Source organism: Staurois parvus, unplaced genomic scaffold (genome assembly GCF_062004578.1).
Source record: "Staurois parvus isolate SC_StPar_1 unplaced genomic scaffold, SC_StPar_1.0 ptg000397l, whole genome shotgun sequence".
NCBI lineage: Eukaryota > Metazoa > Chordata > Amphibia > Anura > Ranidae > Staurois > Staurois parvus.
The window spans coordinates 3,769,579-3,791,906 of NW_028318193.1; the positions used below are offsets into that span (position 1 = coordinate 3,769,579).

The 22,328-nt window shown below is 40.2% G+C and overlaps 1 protein-coding gene across 2 annotated transcripts in view; it reads left to right on the forward strand.

The window, feature by feature from the left end:
- Positions 1-22,328, forward strand: part of NCOA7 (nuclear receptor coactivator 7) — a 246,793-nt gene that overhangs the window by 164,503 nt on the left and 59,962 nt on the right. The window contains exons 7-10 of one of the 2 annotated variants that reach the window (XM_089686445.1): positions 329-454; positions 3,137-3,321; positions 7,861-8,735; positions 19,171-19,339. In XM_089686445.1, the coding sequence (XP_089542571.1) occupies positions 329-454; positions 3,137-3,321; positions 7,861-8,735; positions 19,171-19,339 (1,355 nt within the window). The remainder of the gene's footprint in view (positions 1-328; positions 455-3,136; positions 3,322-7,860; positions 8,736-19,170; positions 19,340-22,328) is intronic. The other variant, XM_089686446.1, reaches the window with a different exon arrangement.

A 22,328-nucleotide genomic window follows, 5' to 3' on the forward strand; every position in this document is an offset into this window, starting at 1 on the left:
CATTGGCACTAATGTAGCGCGTCCTGCTCCTGGGGAGTTGCCGCGTACAGCCAACCTTACAAGTGAATGGTTGTGCACGGCCATACTCTTGTAAACGCAATGCTTCATTGCATCATCATTTACCCACACAGCATGTGTGCGGGAGTTTCTGGTGGGGGAAATGTGTCGGACATGCATGTATGGGTAACCTCTGATTGTTGGCTGGCCTAGTGTAGTCTGTGTGCATGACACTGCAGCAATAATTCAACTCATATGTGTTCACTGAAAGTACACTTTACTTTCCTTTTTATTATTTTCATACCACCATTTGTTTTTGTTTTATTTCAAGGACGCAGACTTGGCAAGAAAAGCCTCAAAACCAATAGAAAGAGTCTTCTCGTCAACATCAGAAGAAGAGGAGGCCACAGAAGTAAAGTTTCTGAAAATGAATTGTAGATACATCACAGATGGAAAGGTAATTTTAGCGAGATTTGTGCCAGTCCTTAGATGAAATGGCCATATTAGGTTTCTTTTTTTTTTAATCTTTTATTTTCACCGCATAATGCGATTCCTGTCCTAGCGTGATAACTCATTCATTTTACTTTGTATGTTTACTCAGCGTTGTCACCCTAGGGCCGGAAGTGCTAGGACTACAGAACACCGCTCCCTTGCCTCTTTTCTACACCATAGGGGAAGGTGTAGTTGACACAGGAAACTGGAAACAATGTAACAGACAGTCAGCCAAGCCAGAGAGCACAGGACCTTACACATGATAAAAAAAGGGAGCAAATAAAAGGAGGATATTGTTGGGGTTTACATACACTGTAACGTGTATTCTATACATTATGTTCTCCTATATACCAGGGCTCAAAATTTCAAGTCCTGAGCTACTAGCCAGGCCATATGAGTTACTCCCCACCAGTTGCCCCGCCCCTAAACCTGCCCTGGTAAAATCTCATGAAATGCCACTGTTAAATGTTTTATGCAGAATAAAGGTATAAAAAGAAATATTAACAACTATAACAATCATTACAAAAAGCACTGTTAACATAAAAGGAAAATTATGTGCTTTACATCAATAGAAAAACAAAATTACACACAGTATGTCAGTGGTGGGAGGGGGGGGGGGGTAATGAAGGGAGGGAAAAAGAAAGAAGGGGGGGGAGATGAAGGGAGGGGAGTGAAGGGAGGGAGGGGAGATGAAGGGAGGGAAAAATAAAGAAGGGGAGAAGGGAGGGAGGGGAGTGAAGGGGGGGGGGAGGGAGAGGTGTCAGACACGCATGGCTCAGTCATCACAGGGCTGCTGGCTGGTCTGTATTCTATTTCCTGCCCACACATCCCCTTAGAAGCTGCACGGGCTGCAGTGGCACAGGGGTGAGCAGAGCAGATCCAGCCTCTCTGCTCTCCTATTGGTGCAGGGGATGTCGGGAGGGGCTGGGCACTGAGGAGCACATGGGGGGGGGGGGGGGGCGCAGAAAGACCGGGTAAATTCCATATACAGTCAGGGATGGTGGGGGCAGTGACAAGCAATGATCTCCCTGTATGGCTTTCAGTGAAGCAGCTGGAAGCTGATTCTCCTTTCTTCCATGGCTTTTAGCTGTTTAATTGAAAGCTATACAGGGAGATTGCTGCTTGTCACTGCCCTCACCACCACCCTAGTCCTGGCCCTGCTCGGCCCCATGTAATTTCCACTTGCCAAATGCGAGCAGATGAGTGGAAATTGAGGGTGGATATGCAGTATATATGTATATATTCTATATGTTTAAAGTGGAATATATCTAAAAGTTATGTATGCACAGCTTGGCTTTACTTCTGCAAGAAGGCAGACAAAGCTGTCAGTTTAATGCAGTAATATTCTAAGTATTCTGAAATAATTACTATTCTAATCAGCAATGCCTTTTGTATTGATTTGATATAATTTTTTTTTCTATATTATAGTTTTTTAATGGAACAATATATCATTGCCAACTGTTGTTGAAAACACACTAATTATACAGCACGTGCACTAGGATTTTTCTTCTCTTTAGTTTTTCCTAATGCACAGGCAGTACTGCTGGATACATGCTTCCCTTCTCTTAAATACTAGATAGTGCAGGAAAGAGTAATGCTGGCTATATATGGATCAAAATTCGGCTGGTTCAGCAGGAATCGGCCAAACTTCAATCCATGTGTAGGCAGGATGGTTGTACAAAAGTCAGTCTACAGATTGACTTCTGTACAGCTGCCTTGTTGGAAGATTTTTGCCATTGTCATCAATATAGCCACTGTGTGTACAATTGTGATCTCTGTAATTGGTCACAATGATCACTGGTACAGCGGCCAATTGCAATGGACCTGTAACATGTGATAGCAGTAAGCAATCACAGTAGTAAGCAAGGTTTCATGAATGAACCCATTTGAACAGTACTAGAGATTGCTTATTATAGTGATCATCACTGTAGTTAGTGTAAAAATAAATAATACTGACCACCTCCCCAGAGTAGTATAATGTCACTATGGTGACTCTGTACTGCTCTAGTCACAGTATCTAAAAAAAAAAAAAAAGTAAACAGAAGAAAAAACCCAGTGGTGCTTAAATACCTCCAAAAGAACATTCGATCTGTCTCAAAAAATGGTGCAGATTTATTTGGGTACAATGTTGCATGATTGAGTAATTGTCATTCAAAGTGTGACAGTGCTGAAATCTCTATATTATACTCGCTGTGGAACCTAAGGGATTAATCCTTTGCATTGTGTAAAAAAAAAAAAAAAAAAAAAAGTGTTTGGTCATGCCTTCTCTGATCCTCCCCTTCCAGTGTCCCCCTCATCTCCTGATAAGACATAACGTGTGGAGTCACTCTGCACATGCTCAGTTTTGTGTGTATTGCTAGAGAGGTTTTTTTTTTCTTGGGAGAGTACATGTGTACACTGTCCAGACAGAGGGTCAGGGGTCCTGTATCCTCCTACAGCAGAAAGAAACTCCTCCTTAGAAGTCAGACTGTTAAATTCTGCTGATGAGCAAAGGTATTTAGCAGTGTACATTTACTAAAATAATTGCATTTCCATGTTCTGTGTAGTGTGGGAGACCAGATATAGTGAATGTAGGGTCCTGGGTTTAGTAACACTTTAATCTGATTACAAAGGTAAAGGAAATAATCTGCTTTTCATGATTCTCCAGGGTGTTGTTGGTGGAGTAATGATAGTCACACCGAACAATGTGATGTTTGATCCCCATAAATCTGATCCACTGGTCATTGAGAATGGCTGCGAGGAGTATGGTCTTATCTGTCCAATGGAAGAAGTAGTGTCCATTGCACTTTACAGTGATATTTCACACATGAAGATAAAAGATGCACTGCCATCGTAAGTAACTGTCTAAGTAGAATATCTCTTTACTCATGCCAAATTGTTTAATTTTTATTTTATCAAGTAAGTAACCTCCTCTTGGAGTCAAGCTTTGCCCACAGTGGCTTTTGGGGCCAAAGCTCCATCACACATAAATGGACTACTCCACGAAGTGCCAATTACCTAGCACAGCCCTTTTGTTCCTTGCACGTTATAGCTCTTTTCTGGAAACCTGTGCTGTAATTACTGACCCCCTCCTCTCACCTTCCTACATAAGGCAGCCCATACATTAGTCATCATCCATGGCCCATTTCCTCCATCTACATGTTTGAGTTGGATGGGGGAATCCCTCCCGCTCAGCAATTGTGTTCTGGCAGCGGAGAGACTTCTGTCATCAGAATACGCTGTCAGCTATAGGAGGTGATGCTGATCGGTAGATCAACTTCTGTACAACCAGCCTGCCAGTACATGGATCGAAATTTGTCTGCTCCCTTCTGAACTGGATGAATTTTGACAGTTTATGTAGCAGGCTGTGAAAGAGTGAAAGGAAATACTATAGTATGTCACTTGAGTGCCAGCTGTGGTGTGCTGGGGCTGCTGTCATCACATTATTTATTGTTGAAATAAATGGACTGGTGACAGTAGCTCTTTATTCAGAAAGTAACACAAGATTCTGCTTTAAAGGTTTTGAGTATACTGTATATATCTAGTTGTTGCTAAACTGATTTTTGTTGTGGCTAAAACTGTTCAATAATGAAATGTTTGTATTTAATTATTTTTTGTATTGGTGGGTAAAACTAGTATGCACCAGTTGATACATCATTGCTTTTTAATTGCTTGCACACAAATTTCCTGAGTGTTTTTTTTTTTTTTTTTCAAAAATATCTGTGCTATGTGGCTAACTTTTCTCTCTTTTCACTGATAAGATGGAGAGGAGGGAACCAGTAACGTCTGCACCATTTCTGTCCATTGTGTGAATTACAGGGCCATCTATGGCAGGTCCCAGCAACAGTCAAGCATGGGCACATGTCTCTCAGTCTTGTTCTTCACCCCTTGCCAAGACATCTTCTTGTCTTTGCATATGCTAACCAATAGCAACCTATTACATTTTATTTTACTGGCATCAGATGGTATACAGAAGGAGTTCTGATTGCTTGCTATGGGTCATTGCACATTGTGTAGTACCAGTGGTTTTTGATTTGCTGTTTAAGAGTAGGACTCAAGAAATGTTTTTAGTAGAGTATGCTGTACACACAATCTAAAGATTGTCTGTGCAGCGTTTTCACCAGTGAAAACGTCTGCCATTTGGGATCTTCACCCTGGGCACTGGATGACCTTGTCCCGGCACTGCTCCAGAGTGGCCCCTGCTACCAGATACCAGAGCTGTCCATCACAAATCCATCTCTTTTCTAACAGACAGTACTTCTCCTTTAAAAATGTTTGTTTATCTGGGTGTCTTGCTGACACTCATACTTTGTTACTGACCTCACAGTATGGCCTCTTCCCCTATCTGCATACGTGTTTATGGTGAGTGACTCAAATATTGAATATTGCAAACCAGGCAGATTGGTTCATTTTAATTTTTTTTTTTTTGGCTTGAAGCTCAATTGAACGTCTAGTTCAATTTTTGCTGCAGAGGCCCGACACATCACCTGCTGAGTCAAATCAAAAGCTGCAATCGGGAAAGCTCAAACTCCTTGCTGATTTGGAGAGCTGTAACTCTGACTCCGCAATGTGGGTGCATTGGAACTTTGCAGAGAGACCACTTTTTCTACACTGAGTTCAAGGGTCCTTTTTTTGTAGCTGCTGGCAGAGAACAGGTCTTTTTACTCATGATGTGGCTGTTGTTTAAAGCCATGTGTTGATGCTCCTGAAGTTTATTTTAGCTGATTTTAAAGTTCATTTGGGCATAAAGAGGAGCATTAGTTGAAAGACCAATTAGTAGGAAGGTTTTTTTCGTGTCAGTCTCTTCTGCAATAAAAGCTTCCTTCCTGCTCAAAAGTACAGGCGTACCTCGATTTTTACTAATTTAATTTGTTCCGCGGGACTTTTCGTATTGCGAAAAATTTGTAAACCGAAATGCAGTTTCCAATAGGAATGCATTGAAAACCAATTAATCCGTTCTGGAGGTCAGAAAAAAAGTTTAAAAAAAAGTCTTATCTGTTCAAAACTCTTTATAAAGTGCACTTTAAAGGCATAGTACTGTACAGGGACATGATTAAAAAAATAGAAAATGCATTGAAAACCAATTAACCAGTTGCGAAAAAAAAATTTGTAAACCGAGCCATTATTTTCAATGGATTTTAATTCGTAAACCGAAAATTACTTTAACCGAGGTGTTCGTAAACCGAGGTATGCCTGTATGTGATTGTTCCCTGGCTGCCCAAACCACCACTAGAGGCAGTATTTCATGTCTGCATATAATACACATACAATGGAAAAGCAGGCAATTAAAGTAAAATTGGTTTAATAAAAAGAATGTTTAAATAAATGTTAAATCAGCAGCCCAGAATATCTACCCAAATATTCTGTAGTTTCTGATAAAACGGCAGCTACTTTTGTATGGAAGATCGTCCATAGGTCACATCATTGTGATTTGTGCACTTTTTTTTTTTTTTTTTTTTGCGCTATGGTAAGAGGCTTACAGCAGGGGCAGTTGGGTATATCTGTCCCGCTATTTCACATGTTTCTTCACTTGGACACAAGGACTTTTTTAAGCAGTAGGGAAGCCTGGTTCAAAACACCTGTGCTTGGATGAAAAATTTAAGCCCTGTGCAAGTTGGCTGATGATATATAATCTTCAATTTTAATTTTGATCTTCATAGTGGGGCGGTGTGGTAGGTTCTCCCATTTGCTATAATCTCCTGAATTAGGTCTAGTGTTGTAATAGTAAATATTGTTCATAAGGTATACTTTCAGACCAGTCTTTCTCAAACTTTTAGTCCCAGAGGAACCCTTGAGAATCTTTTTTTTTTTTTTTTTTTTTTTTTTTTTTTCAGGGAACCCAGTTCATTTGGAATCAGTGGGGAAAATGCCCAATACATTTGTGGCCAATTGGAAGAGTGCCCTCTGCCCCACTCACAATGGTGGTCAGAATGCCATCCTTTTTGGATGTCATTGGAGTCCTGCTGCTAGCTCTGCCAAGTGGCTATGGCCTTAGAACTATGTAGAAGGAACCCCTAGCAACTTCTGGAGGAACCTTAGGGTTCCATGAAACCCTGATTGAGAATGGCTACTTTAGACATTTTGATTTTCTTTTGCGGGAACATACCTAGAGGTCTTTGCTGGAGATGGCCTATTTGTGCAATGTACTACCTTTTTTTTTTAATTTGACCTAAAGCATTGTACAGACATTTGAGCGTGATCCAACTCCCCAATCAGGGGTGAGAATTCTTGCAAATCCCATCTCACACACTTGTTGCTGTTTGTAGGATATAAAATATATATTTTTTCATATTAAAGAGTCATTTTAGTTGTAGGTGGAGCCTGGTAAATTGACTTATCTCCTGGCTTCTTATGTTTTGGATACTCCAGATCTTCCTGCTATTATTCCAAAATTTTGCCTCCATTTCTGCCCACCTTTCCTTGTTCTAGCATCCACTGTTGCATCATTCTTTTGAAGTGTAAGTTCGCCTTTACAGAAAATCTGTAAGGTGACCTTACACTGGGCACCCGATCCCTCTGTGCCAGTGTCCTGCGATCCCCTGCTGTCGGACACTGGTACGCCGCTTCACCAGTCTGAGGATTTGAAATCCCGTGGCTTGATCTCCTATTTATACGGCCAAGATGCATTCTGATTGGTCAGTGTCCTCAATCTAGAATCTCTCTAGCCCATCCTGTCAGCGGTGAGAGGAGAGAGGGCACAGAGGTTTTCAAATCCTCAGGATGGTGAAGTATTGTCCCTTTGCTTGCCAGAGGGGGATTGCAGGACACTGGTACAGCAGGACCCGGGGGGATGGGAAGGGGGTCCAGTGTTAGGTCACTTTTACATTTATTTTTTTTTGTAAAGGTAAGCTTACACTTTAAAATGGGGTGGAAAAAGTGAGTGCTACTTTTTAATGACCTCAGTAGGTATGCATACCCAGGAACTTGTGTGCAGAGATCCCAGTAATAGTGAAACTACAGTTTTCTTCAGTGGTATGGCCTACTTATAGAAATATAGCCAAATAAAGAGAGCACTGTAACACTCCTGAAATTTTGTGGGCAATTTACAGGTAATCTTAGTTTCCTTTGCAGTATTCATGGTAGTCGGGCCAAGAGAGGTGATGTTTGCAGCCCCTTTGTTACAATAATTACTTGTGCTTTGACTAAACCACCAATCACGTCATTCACAAAACATCCGCTTATTTGAGTTACTTATGAGTTTTTTGCCATGCCTTTTTTGTTTTTTTGAACCTTCATTTTTTTCAGTATTATATTCTTTCCTTAACGTCATTGTTTTGTTTTTCATTTATATTTAAGTAAGGTTTTTTTTTTTTTAAATTTTAATTTTTTTTCATTTTAATTTTTTCCCATTTTTAACATTCCACACCCATCCATCACTTTTCCCCTTAACAGCGATAGACCAAAGGATCTTTGTCCTCTGTACAGGCCTGGGGAGTGGGAGGACCTCTCCTCAGAAAAGGACATCAATCCATTCAGCAAGTTTAAGTCCATGAATAAAGGGAAAAGGCAGGATGGGGTTACTGCTGTGGAGGACAGGAAGATGATGGAAACAGATGCAGGCACTGAACCAGATACAACTAAGCAACTTGACAATACACCGACTGTACAACTAAATGTGACTGAAGCTGACACAAAGGATACTAAAAGGTCCAATGAAATCATTCTGAGCTCTAATCCCAAAAAATCTGACCAGTCCCCCACCGAAGATGATTTTATTGAATTGGTCGAGACTTTAGTCCAGCAGAATGACAATCAAATTTGTCACCAGTCAGAGGGAACGGTAGTGTCATCTGGGACTGAAGATTCCAGGATATCAAACTCTGCTTTTACCCAGGAAGATCTGAACTTTAATGAGACCACAGACTCTGTAGATAGAACAAATACTGAGGGTGTCATGCATGAGCCATCACCTGATCACAAGAACTTGATTGATACCAAAAATATAGAACTTTGTCTAAGTCCTACTAAAGACAAAAACTCTACCCCAACGGATTGTGTCAACTCGGAGTCCTGTGACGCTATTAATAATGTGCCACAAAGTGAAGCATCTATCTGTACCAACTCAAACTCTGATAAGACTAGTGAATCCACTGCTGCTAGTTTAAATACAGAGAAAGCCCAATCAAAGTTAAGCCATGCCTCAGATGAATCTCCAGATTCTTTGTCACCTTGTTCATCTGAAGACAATAGCAAGAAGGAGGCCCAGATGGACAGCGAGTCTGAATTAAAGATGTGGTTACTGAAGAGGATGCAAGGACCAATAGAAGGTGAGATTTTACCATTAATTGAGTAAAGACATTAATGCTGAAGCACGCTAATTGGAAGAAAGCGGCAATCACTGTAGTAGCAGTGCCTACTACAGTCATTTCCAGCTTAGACAGGGATCCCAAAAATTATCATACCTAATATTCATCTTTAAAGCTGAAGTTCTCTTTGCTTTTATTTTATCTTCCTTGCCTCCCATATCCCCAATCAGCATGCTAAACAATGTTTTCATCATTTTAGACCTAGTGACAATGTCTGTGCTTGACACTAGGGGAGTTATTTACTAAAACTGGAGAGTGCAAAATCTGGTGCAGCTCTGCATAGAAACCAATCAGCTTCCAGGTTTTATTGTCGAAGCTTAATTGAACAAGCTGAGGTTAGAAGCGGATTGGTTACCATGCACAGCTGCCCAGATTCTGAGTGCATCCGTTTTAGTAAATCTCCCCTTAGGTCTCAATGCAGACAGATCATAATTGATGGGAAGTGTCAGCAGGGAAAAACAAGATGTGGTAATGGCCACGTGTAATGCTGAGCTTCCACAATTGAAAGAACTGAACCCCAATGAATGAAAGGGGAGGGCCAAGGGCAGTCTGCCTGTGAAGGAAGTGGCAAAATGTTTTCTGCATTTACCTTAATGCAGGTAATGCATTAAGGTAAAAAAAAAAACGTGTTGGCTATAGAACCACTTTAATACAGAAATTTGTGTGCACCCATTTCAAAACACGATGAAAGGGGCAGGTATAAACATGCAAAAGAGAGGCAATTAATACTTAATATTCAGTATGATATTTATAACGTTATATAACGTCCCATTTGTAGTTTAACTACTTCAATGCAGGGCACTTTTATCTCCTTCCTGTCAAGACCAATTTTCAGCTGTCACACTTTGACAATTGCGCTATCATGCAACACTCTACCCAAATGAAATTTGTATCATTTTTTTTTCACAAAAATAGAACTTCCTTTTGGTGGTATTTAATCACCATTGGGTTTTTTTTTTTAATCTTTTGCTAAATAAATGAAAAGAGACCGAAACTTTAAAAAAAAAAAAAAAAAAAAAAAAAACACGTTTTTTCTTTCTGTTAAAATTTTGCAAATATTTGTTTTTCATAAATTTAGTACAAAATGTATTCTGCTACATTTCTTTGTTGAAAATAACCCAAACCCATGTGTGTGTTTTTAGTCTGCAGGAAAGTTAGTGGGTCTACACACTAGGGTATATATCTGAAAATGTAGCATTCCTCATTTCTTGAAGATTTTTTATTTTTTTTTTTCTACATACTGTTTCCAGTACAGGTACAGAGTCGTTGTATAACTGGGGTGGTAATGATCGGGGACACTGGTGACAGTACAAAAAATTTATATATATATATATAATATAAAAATCTTTTTTTTTTTTTTTTTTTTTTTTTTTTTTTTACACACTGTGGCTTTCTCTCCTCTTTTCAGTGCTGACGGTACAGATTATGGGGATTCTAACTGGTCAGCACCAACAGTGCTACCCGGTCAGAAACCATCTAGCTCGAACTCTCAGCACTGCAAGGAGAGGGGAGAAAGTTTCGGGGATTTCAAATCCCCGGACATGTGAACCGGCTTTTTGTTGTCTGACAGCAGGGGAATTGACAGTCTTGACATCGGGATTGGGGAAGATAGGGAGAGGGTCCAGTGGATGGCTGGAACTGCTGGAGGCTGGGGGGAGAGAGCCATGGGAGAGGCAGAAGGCAGGAGGAACCCAAGCCATGGCTGCTAATGTCCACAGTGGGATTGGGACATGGAGCTGGTGGAACCCGTCATGCAGGGAGGTTTCCAACACCACTCCTGTGTGAACTCCGGCTCAATGTCACTATGACAAGCCTGGCTTCACACAGGAGCTATGCAGGAAACTGCATGGAATTCAGAAAGGAATCACACTGCATTTCTTTTTAAATTGCATGAAATTCTTTGCAGTGCGATTTGAGCCCATTCGCTTTGTATGGGCTCAAATCGCACCACAAAGGTATTGGTACTTGGTATCGCTGAGTACTTGACCAAAAATATTGTACTCCATACTCACCGGTAAAAGAGTGCTTTTTGTGCATCCCTAATATAAATGATTTTTCAAATACTCTCTTGATTTGTCCCATCATTTTACTGACATATCGAAAATAAATATACAGTTGCAAGAAAAAGTATGCGAACCCCTTGGCATTACGTGGAGTTTTGCATGAATTGGGCATAAAATGTGCTCTGAACGTCATCTAAGTCACAACAATAGAAGAACACAGTCTGCTGAACATAATACTACACAAACATTATATGATGCCATGGTTTAATTGCACATAACATGTAAACATTCACAGTGCAGGGAGGAAAAAGTATGTGAGGCCCTAGCTTAATGACTTCTCCCAGAGCTAATTGGAGCCAGGAGTGAGCCAACCTTGACTCCAATCAGTGTGATGATATTGGATGTGTTGCTGACAGCTGTCCTGCCCTTAAAAAACACACACCTGTTTTGGGTTTACTGGTTTCAAGAAGCACTGTCTGATGTGAACCATGCCTCGCAGAAAAGAGCTCTTTGAAGACATACGATCAAGAATTGTTGACTTGCATGAAGCTGGAAAGGGTTACAAAAGTATCTCCAAAAGCCTTGATGTTCATGTGTCCATGGGAAGACAGACTGTCTACAAATGGAGAAAGTTTAGCACTGTTGCTACTCTCCCTAGGCTTGGTCGTCCTGTAAAAATGACTGCAAGAGCACAGCGCAGAATGCTGCATGAGGTAAAGAAGAATCCCAGAGTGTCAGCTAAAGACCTACAGAAATCTCTGGCACATGCTAACATTTTTGTTGACACATCTACAATAAGGAAAACATTAAACAAGAATGGAGTACATGGGAGGACACCACGGAGGAAGCCATTGCTGTCCAAAAAGAATATTGCAGCACGTTTGAAGTTTGCAAAAGAGCACCTGGATGTTCCACAGCACTACTGGCAAATTATACTGTGGACAGATGAAACCAAGATTGAGTTGTTTGGGAAGAACACACAACACTATGTGTGGAGAAAAAAAGGCACAGCACACCAACATCAAAACCTCATCCCCACTGTAAAACATGGCGGAGGGAGCATCATGGTTTGGGGCTGCTTTGCTGCCTCAGGGCCTGGAAGGATTGTTGTCATTGATGGGAAAATGAATTCCAGAGTTTATCAAGACATTTTGCAGGAAAACGTATGACCATCTGTCCGCCAACTGAAGCTCCGCAGAGGATGGTGATGCAACAGGACAATGACCCAAAGCATACAAGTAATTCAACAAAACAATGGCTGCAACAGCACAGAATACGCCTTCTGGAGTGGCCCAGTTAGAGTCCTGACCTCAACCCGATTGAAATCCTGTGGCATGACCTTAAGAGAGCGATTCACACCAGACATCCCAAGAATATTGCTACACTGAAACACTTTTGTGAAGAGGAGTGGTCCAAAATTACTCCAGATCGTTGTGCAGGTCTGATCTGCAACTACAGGAAACGTTTGGTTGAGGTTATTGCTGCCAAAGGAGGGTCAACCAGTTATTAAGTCCGAAGGGTCACATACTTTTTCCTCCCTGCACTGTGAATGTTTACATGTTATGTGCAATTAAACCATGGCAACATCTAATGTTTGTGTAGTATTATGTTCAGCAGACTGTGTTCTTCTATTGTTGTGACTTAGATGACGTTCAGAGCACATTTTATGCCCAATTCATGCAAAACTCCACGTAATCCCAAGGGGTTCACATACTTTTTCTTGCAACTGTATATATATATTATATTATATTTATATATTTTTTTTTTCTATTCCTCAACATCTATAACTTCCTTTTTAAAATGTAGCCATGTTTTTCTAGAAAAAAGCTGTAAGATAAGGGCTCATCTTGACACAATTTCAAACCCTTCTTTTAGGATGCATGAACAAATACTCTCATTCTACAATATTGGTAAATACCTTTCAGCAGTCACCTGACTTGTGTGTTGAAAAAACTACATTATGATCTTTATTATTTCTCCATGCATCCTGTAGCAATGTTTTCCCCTCTTTTGACCAAAAAAATCACAAATGCTCAAATGCTCTATCTAATATCACTTTGGAATAGGCTTTCTCCAAAAACCTTTCAAGTTGGTTTCGGTCTCAAATTTAGGCTCATTAAAGCAAATACTTTGCAGTCTAATAAACTGTCCAATGGTTGTCCCTTGCAATCGTGTTCTTTGGATGTCCTAAGTTTGCACGTAGTAAAGTATTACCTGAAACTGATTTTCTCTGCAACTCTAATTGAATCAAACCCTTTTTCTCCCCTTCAACTAACATCCATAAATTAAGTATCCCTATCCAACTGCATTGTAGAACTCACATTTAATACATCATTCAAAGAAGCTATAGGAGCAAATAAATTTAATGATCCCATGCAAACAAATCCATTATTGTAGCATGTAAAAAAAAATCTGTCATCTAAACAGATTGCTGCCATATAAAAACTGGATAGATATAAGGAAAATGTTTCTATCATGACCCTGCACCTCTGGAAGTCGCTATCAACATTTAAAGACCAATAGTTATGTCAAAAAATAATCTAAAGCATTAATTTAATGCTTTATGTCCAGCAGAATACGGACTATAGGGATGTACATAACTGCCGTTAACCCTAATTTATGTGGGATGAAGGATTATAAACTTTGAATGTCACAAGTGAGCCATACATCAACTTAATTCCTATAAATTTCTTCCATTTATTTAACAATTGCTTCATGTCTTATTGATGAATAGGTGGCTGTATAACAAGAGGCAGTAATTGATGATGAAGCCACTAATTCATTCAAGGATCTGATTTCTTCTACAAGGGATTTTCACCCCTTATGAACTTTGGGTAAATGGTGGAAAATGAGCATCAGAAGATAAATTGGTACTAACATGTCGGTTTTTTTGTTTCAGGAAAATTACCACACTTATCTAATTTTCCATCAGTTTTGTCAGGACCATTTTAATTTCTTAATATAATTGGTATATCAGATCTCCTAATTTGTTCATTTGATTCTAGTGGTAATGGCTCACTCTCCAGTTCCAGTTCTTCCAAATTTTTAAACTTTTTACATATATCTTGAAAATCAAACACCATATCCTCGGAGTTTGTCGCCCCCTTTTATTGTCCCCTGTATCATAAAAGCATTTTTTGAAAGTGAAATGTCTTGCAAATGTACAGTATTAAAAATAGAAGTGCTCAGGGGAATCTATGCATATATTAGCTGCTGACACTATGGCTCAATACTCGGCACAACAGATATAAGTATATAACAAGTTGAGCACTCCTCAACCCAAAACTAAAATTATAAAAATTAGTAATAATGAAAAATAATCCTATGAATCACCAAGATCTTACTCCTGATGTCTCCCGTTCAAGTACTAACAAGGCCTGACCCAGACGAGATCCGGTGCATTGAGGGTCGTGTGGCTAGAGGCCTTACCCCCAGTGTCTATCGTTAATTACAATATGTGAACTCAAAATGCTTTACATAAATCGTGATAATATACAAAAACATAAATCAACAGAGTGCTTAAATCCATAAATTCATATAGAGACATAAACACTGGAAAATACACTAGGACAGAATGAAAAGAGTTCCACAAGTTGTGATGAGAAGATAGGATGAGCTCCTCAGGTTGTCACCATCAAACGCTTGTAAGGACTCTCAGGTGTCATTGGTCACACACAAGGCTTGCTAAGTAATGTGACCCTCCCATATAAGAGTGGTCACATGTGCATAGTGAAATTCCCCCAGGGAAAGGGCACCTTCTCCAGTTTCCTGTCATTCTTCTCTGTCTTGTCCTCTTCCATTTTTGGTGCCCCCCTTTTTTTTTTTTTTTTTTTTTTTTTTTTTTTTTTTTTTTGCCCTGGTCACTGATATGTTTTTCTTTTCAGATATAACTATCCTTTCAAACCAACAGGTTTCCTTCCTTTAAAATTACCTTAATGTTTCTTGTAGGGTCTAAATACCGTTTGAGCTTCCTTTCAAATATAAAATTGTCAGTCCCTGAGCCAAATTATCTTGCAGCATTTTTTCTGTTTTACTTCAATTACTTCCTTTTCCACACAATTCAATTTCATATTAAATTTTATATCCAAATCCTCCATAATAGCTATTTCTTTTAAACAAATGATCTCTTGCTGAAATAAAATGATGTCATCCTGAAGTTTATTCAGTTCTACAGTCTTGGATTATATTCTAATCCACATAAGGTCAAAAGAACAAGCTGATAAAGTCTCTGACTTTGGCTGTGTGAAATTTTTGACCATTCCTCAACCACGTCCTTCATTTGCAAAATATTTGTGGTTTCCTTGCATGACCTGCAAGTTTCAAATCCCCCTACAATATTTTAATGGGCTTGAGATCAGAGCTATTACTAGATCAGTCTGACCTTCCATTTCTTTTTCATGGATTTAGTAGTGTGTTTTGAAACCTTATCAACTTGAAAGATCATCTGTTCAATGCCAACTTTTGGACAAATGGCCTCACAATCGCAAGTACACTTTGATATGATGCAGAATTCATAGTTGACTCATTAAGTGAAAACTGTCCAGGCCTTGAACCAGCAAATAAACCCCAAACCTTAATTTCCACTACCCTACTTCACAGTTGGAATGAGGTTCTTTTCCCCTAATGCTGTACTTACTATGCACCAAACAGCTCTTATCTTTGATTCATTGGTCCACAGCACATGAATGCCTGGTTTTCGCCTATATATTTTTGAGAAAATGGCAGTCTTTCTACTTTTTTTTTTTTTTTTTTTTTTTTGTGACAAATCTGGGTTTTTATTAGTTTAGGTTTTGAAAATACACCATATACATTTTTGAGTCACTTGTTAAATGTTTTATTTTTATCAATAAGAACTGTTTGAATGAAAATTAATGTTTTCCTGATGAAATATGTTGAAAAAGTTAACAATTTTCATAAGGTATTTACTCAAATTCACCCTCAAACCTCCTTTCTAGAGCATATCCCAGCATTATTTTTTCCTGTAACGAGAAAACCATGTATATGTTTGTGGAAAAGGACAGAGAGCAGTGGGTGATGGGTAGAGTTTGTAGTCCAGTGGACAGGGCTTACAACCTTGGTTGAGATTTCAGTGCACTGTCCTACATCGTTTTATAATTATAGAGGATTTAAATAGCTCCAACAGTTCCTGCTGTGCAAAATGAAGGAAGACCGTACAGTTCCAATAGGATTCAAAAGATATAAGGTTTCTGAATTTCTTAAATCTGGGCCTAGACGTTGAGCGGCAGCATATTTGCATTATATTAAAAAAGGACATATGTGCCGAGAGCGCCCGATCTACTCTTTCGATTGGGACCTTTCCCGATCATGTGATGGCGCGTCACGGCGGTCACATGACCCTAAACCCAGCCCCACTTCCCGGCTTCTGAAACCCTTAAAGGGCTGGGAGGTGCCGGCCTGAAGGGGTTAAAGTGGTTCTAAACATTAACCACTTCCCGACCGGCCGTTGTACATAAACGGCCGGACGGTGGCACTGCAGGATTGGGTGGCCGTTTATAAATGGCCTCCCCGCACACTGCTTGTGCGCGCTCCCTGGGAGCGCGCAGCACTGCAATCCGGTGCCTGCTGTGTCCTCCGGACACAGTGAAACACCGATAGTCAGACGGGACCTCTGTACGAGGTCCCAATCATGTGATCACTGATTGGCCAATCAGTGATCATATGCAAAGTAATAAGCAAGATGTCACTTCTGACATCATTGCTTGCTTCCTATGAAATCTGTGAATGATCAGAGGACACATGGTACAAGGCTATTCACAACAGCCTTGTACCATGTGACAAGCTGTGACCAATCACAGCTCACTCAGTAGTTCTCAATGGCTGCAAGAATGCAGACAGAGAGAAATGATTGCTTTTACATGCTATATATGCTGTTACACAGTTAATATTTATGTTAATGTACATGAGAATTCATATAGTTTATTCTTTGTACCATTTCCTATGGATATTTCTATAGTTAGTTATGCTGCCATCCAGTGGCCTTATTTGGTAATGCACTTGTTTTCATATTACCTCCCTGAGATTTATGACACAATTCTTTTGTATATGAAGCTCCTCCCTTCTTCTTTGAGTACAGCACTTCCTGTGTCATGGATGCAGCTAACAGTCCACATGTAACAGGGACACATGTATTCTGCATAGTACGCTACAGAAAGTATCATCTTTTGACCGCATAATACTGGAAACCATTCATTCTGCTGTATCCTGTTGACACATGTACAGAATAAAGCAACTTCTGGATGAACACTGTATTGGTGAGTCTAGCTATCTGATAAGGATTGTCCACAGTGATTATATCTGCTTATACAGGCTAGGCATAGAGGTCTCACAAGGGATAAATCGCTATCACAACAATCTGAGTCAGAATACTATATGGGTGTAAAAGCAATCAGTGTAAAAAAAAAACAAATTTTCATTACCCCCCAAAAGTAGTACAGTGTCACCATGTTGACACTGTACTGCAAGGGTGACAGTATGTAAAAAATAATATAAAAAAAAAATAAAAATGTAAAAAAATAAAAATGTTTAAAAATTATAATTTTTGGTTATAAACTAATGTTGGCTTATTTTTTTTTTTTTTTTTTTTTTAACTAAAAAGATAACTGAATACATTTTGGCCAAGATTTATAATGAAATATTTATTTGCAAAATTTTATAAGAAACACTTTTTTTCAAATTTTGGACATTTTCATTTACATAGCAAAAAAAATAAATATTCCAGCGGTGAATGAATACCACCAAAATAAAGTTTTATCTGTCTGAAAAAAAAAAATGGTAAAAAATTCATATGGATACAGTGTTGCATGACCGTGCAATTGTCAGTCAAGGTTGATAGCGCTGAAAATTGCCCTGGTCAGGAAGGGGGTAAAAGTGTCCGGACTGGAAGTGGTTAAGAGCTGATTCATACATGTGCGGTGTGGATTGAAGCTCAGGTTTCACAGCTAATTGATACAGTAGTTCACATCAGGTTCAGGACAGGATTATCTCAGGATCTTAGCGTGTTCGCACAAATGCAGTTTAGTGATGGTTCCCATAGACGTCAATAGCTTGTAATCTGCACCTGAACTGGAGGAGCGCACTGCTCAGAAATCGGACATGACTCTTTCAAACAGCACTGCATCTGCACCAACCTTGAATCAGACATATGTGAACAGGCACCATAGGAAGTAATGTTATTTTACATGTCATGCGGATTCGATGCGGTTCAAACCGCATCCAATGTGCATATTTGTGAACAGGCACGAATAGTTTTTTACCTTTTTTAATGCGTTCTCTGTATTAAGGTAAAAAACCTTGCACTGCCTGCCCCTGCACTACCCTCCCCCACCAACACTTCCGTGAGTCCTTTATGGATCCAGTGCTGTGCTGGGCTGCAAGGCTTCTCTCTCCCTTCTTTCTGGTCTCACAGGCTTTGCTGTGGGAGTTGCTGTCACTCAAAACCAATGAACAGAGGAAGGGGCTGAGCAATGCTGTGTGTCTAAGGGCATATACAGCCTGGCTCGGGAGTGAGCCCACATGTCTACCCCCATAGCAAGCCGCTTTCTATGGGAGGCAGGCACAGAAAAGGAGGAGCCAAGATCCCAGTGGAGGAAGTTTGGGGAAGCTCTGTGCAATACAATTGCAAAGAGCAAGTAAGTATAAATCTTTTATTTTAATAAAATAACATTTAAAAATATTAACTTTACAATCCCTTTGACCAGTCTTGTAATCCACTGACAGACAACATAGCCAAATGTAGGACCTGCCAGTGTAGTGAAGGGCACAGGTAAAGCTATTGGTTTGTTTTAAAAGCGTATCTAAATCAAAGAACAAAAATTGATAGTATTGCAGTATACCTGTCCTTTGATATTGTAGCTGCATTAGTTGTACTCACACTTTTTTCTGCAGTTTTCACCTAGTAATTCTGCTAATAACATACTTCCTGTCCTATGGTGACAACTCTACTAAACAGCTTTGACACCCTAGTTAGGCACATCTCCACACATGCAAATACTTTTCCTTTGCTTCCATGCTGCTTCACTCAGCCACAAAAAGCAAATAATGTGGTACTTCTGGATAAGAAGAAATGTGGTCTTCTTGATGTGACGGTTTTGGTGATTGACCCAGCACTGTCGCATATGGAATGTGTAAGCTCAGAATACAGCACAGCTCTTCCTTGTTCCTGCTGGCTAAATCGAGCAGCAGCAGGAGAGGGAATGTAAGGCAATTTTATACTTTTGGAGAGGGCAGCATTACAGTGAGCCTGTTGCTTGGTCTGCATGGGCGGAACACTTTATCTGCCTTGTGGTTTTTAAGTGACTTTCTGACTTTTTTTTTTTTTTTTTTAAAGTATAAAAAAAGATTATTTCTAATGTAATTTTTTTTTGTTGACCTAGATATGCTGCCCTCCAAGGAAGAAAAGAGCAAAAACCCACCTATGTTTCTGTGCATTAAAGTAGGCAAACCAATGAGGAAATCTTTTGCCACACAAACTACAACTATGGTACAACAATATGACCGGAAAAGAAAGCAACCTGAATATTGGTTTGCAGTCCCACAAGAGAGGTTAGTATCGATTTTCTTTGTGTGTAATATACCCATTTCTTAATTGACATCATTTATTTTGGTAGATTGGGTTACTGCATACCAATTAAAAAAAAAAAATCAATAAAATAGACCTTGCACTAATTACCTAAGGGACCCCCTGCCCCATAATCAATTTGTGCATCAAAGTGTTTTACCCAAGGTTCACTCTACTGCGTGCCACGCGGCCTGTGTTTTCTCAGGCACGGCAGCCCATTCATGTGAATGGGATGCTGTGCTCATGTATCTTGCCAAAAAAAAGGTGCTTGCACCCTTTTAAAAAAAAAAAAAAAAGAAAGTATTTTCGACCATGCGGTTTCCCTGTAGTCCCCCGCACCAGTAAACCCACTGTAGGCTGAAATGCATGGGAGTGCCATTCAGAATGAATGGCAGACCCGTGCGTCTCGTAAAAGCAGCACGATTTGGTTGCGGGCAACCAGCCTGCAGATTGTGAGCAAGTGTAAACCTAGGCTTAAGAAAAAACCCTGTGAGGAAGAACAAAGTTAAAAAAAATTCACTTACCTTCCCCCAGCTTCTACCTACAATACCTAGGCAAAGGTGACATCACAATCACTTCTGAGAGTATAGTAAGTATGCAGTTTAATTTTTTTTTTTTCTTTTATGCAACAATTTGGTAAAGGGGAGGAGGCCCTGATATAATTAGTAGATGTCTTTTTTAGTGCAAAATCTGCTTTGTTCCTCCCACCAGCTTTTCTCAAACTGAAGGAAACCTGGAGGAATGGCTGAAACAACTTTCCTGTTTCAAGGAACCCCTGCTAGTAATTACTATATCTACATCTCATTGATTATTGTGAGGCTGCAAAGTACAGGTATTGATGAAAAAAGAGGTATACCCAGGAGACATCAGCTGTCAGTGCAGATCGGAGGTCAGTGCAGGAAAAACAGTCTTGGACAGTTGATAAAAGCCTGTTCATGCTATTTTAATCTGCTTTATCATTACCGTATTTTTCGCTTCATAACACTCACTTTTTTTCCCCCCAAAAAAGGGGGGAAAACGTCAGTGCGTCTTATGGAGCAGACGGTCCGGTATTTTCACCGCCGCTGTATCAGAATACCGGGCCGGTCGCTCAACTCTGCAGCAGGACCTTACCTGTTCCTCGGTCCAGCGCTGCACAGTCTTCCCGCGTCGGCTTCTTTAGTGTAGGATCTCGGCTTGACAGCCGGGTGCCCAGTGCGCATGCGCGAGAAGCACTGCACTCTGTGAATGGTACGGCGTCTTCTGGGACACATGACAGGTCCCAGAAGGCGTCAGACCAATCACAAAGCACAACACTTCTCGCGCACTGGGCACCCGGCTGTCAGCCAGGTGCCCACACTAAAGGGAGGACATTTCTGCGGAAGTGGGAGCGGGTACCTGTCAAATTCAGGTACCCGCTCCCCCTCCCTCCCCAAAGGTCTGCAGTCTCTTAATCATCCCCTGTACTGTCTGCAGTCTCTGGTCATCCCCTGTACTGTCTGCAGTCTCTGGTCATCCCCTGTACTGTCTGCAGTCTCTGGTCATCCCCTGTACTGTCTGCAGTCTCTGGTCATCCCCTGTACTGTCTGCAGTCTCTTGGTCATCCCCTGTACTGTCTGCAGTCTCTTGGTCATCCCCTGTACTGTATCTGCAGTCTCTTGGTCATCCCCTGTACTGTATCTGCAGTCTCTGGTCATCCCCTGTACTGTATCTGCAGTCTCTTGGTCATCCCCTGTACTGTCTGCAGTCTCTGGTCATCCCCTGTACTGTCAGGCCACTGAAGGATTGCCACGTATTGATCACCTACACATTATCACTTGCATGCGAGTGAAGTTGGAGCACCATCATATATGTTTTGGAACTTGATTATAGGGTATAGATTTGTTTGCTGACCGATTGGAGTGCTATTCACATTTATGTTGTGTGATATATGACACATAGCACTGTTTGCACTATTTATGTCCCCATAGAGGGAATTCACGTGTTGCACATATTATTCATTTTGATCCCTCAAGTGTGAATTTTAGGGGGGATTGAGTGTTGTGCACTTATATTTATGCTTATCACTTATATATTTTTTGTTTTTGCTATTTATTTGATTTTTGGTAGTATTTTGAGTTTTTGTTTAGCGCTACACTGTGTATATCATTTGCCACTTACACTTATTGGGTATAAGGTTAGTGTTAGCAGCTTTAGGGTTAGGGCTCCATTTAACCTCCCTGGCGGTATGATTATTTCAGATTTTTGGTGCTGAAAGCGGTACCATTATTTTGCATGGAAATATGTAGTTTTTTATTGTAGGCTGTAATATTTAGGAATAACTCACTGAAATCTGTCCGAACAAGAGTCTATTAAACATCCCGGGTAGGATAAAATTTGAAACACAAAATCATAAATTATAATTTAATAAATAATCATAAAAAATAATATAATAATAATACATTTAATTCAATAATATAATCAAACCAAAAACACTGAAATTTGAAATACAGAGGCAAATTCGCACATCGCTGAGCAAAGTCGCAAAATCGTTTTCAGTGTCTGATGAGGAATTTCCCCACGAATCATTATCACTCAATTCTGCAAGTGGTTCTGATTTACTATCGCTGTTCTCTAGCTGATCTAAACCGCTTTTGACCTAAAGGGACGCTTTTTGGACACCATGGATGTTTCTCAGTTTCCAGGCAGAAAGAACAGACAAAATGCAGGCGGGGCGCAGGACAAAGCACTAGGGACACAATGTATGTGAAATTGGTTGAGACAGCAATGTTTTACTATGAAAAATGTAAAAAAAAAAAAATGACATTATTTAAAATTTTTAAATTTCCCGCCGCCGGTGGCGGCGCCCGTACGTCCCGACGTCACAGGGACAGGACACAGAAGCCGGATGCCGGCATCGGCCGGAGGAGATGGCCGGGGACGCTGCAGGGGACACATCGTGGGAGCGCAGGGTAAGATAAGTGAAGAACACATGCCGGAGCAGTGCCGCATGGT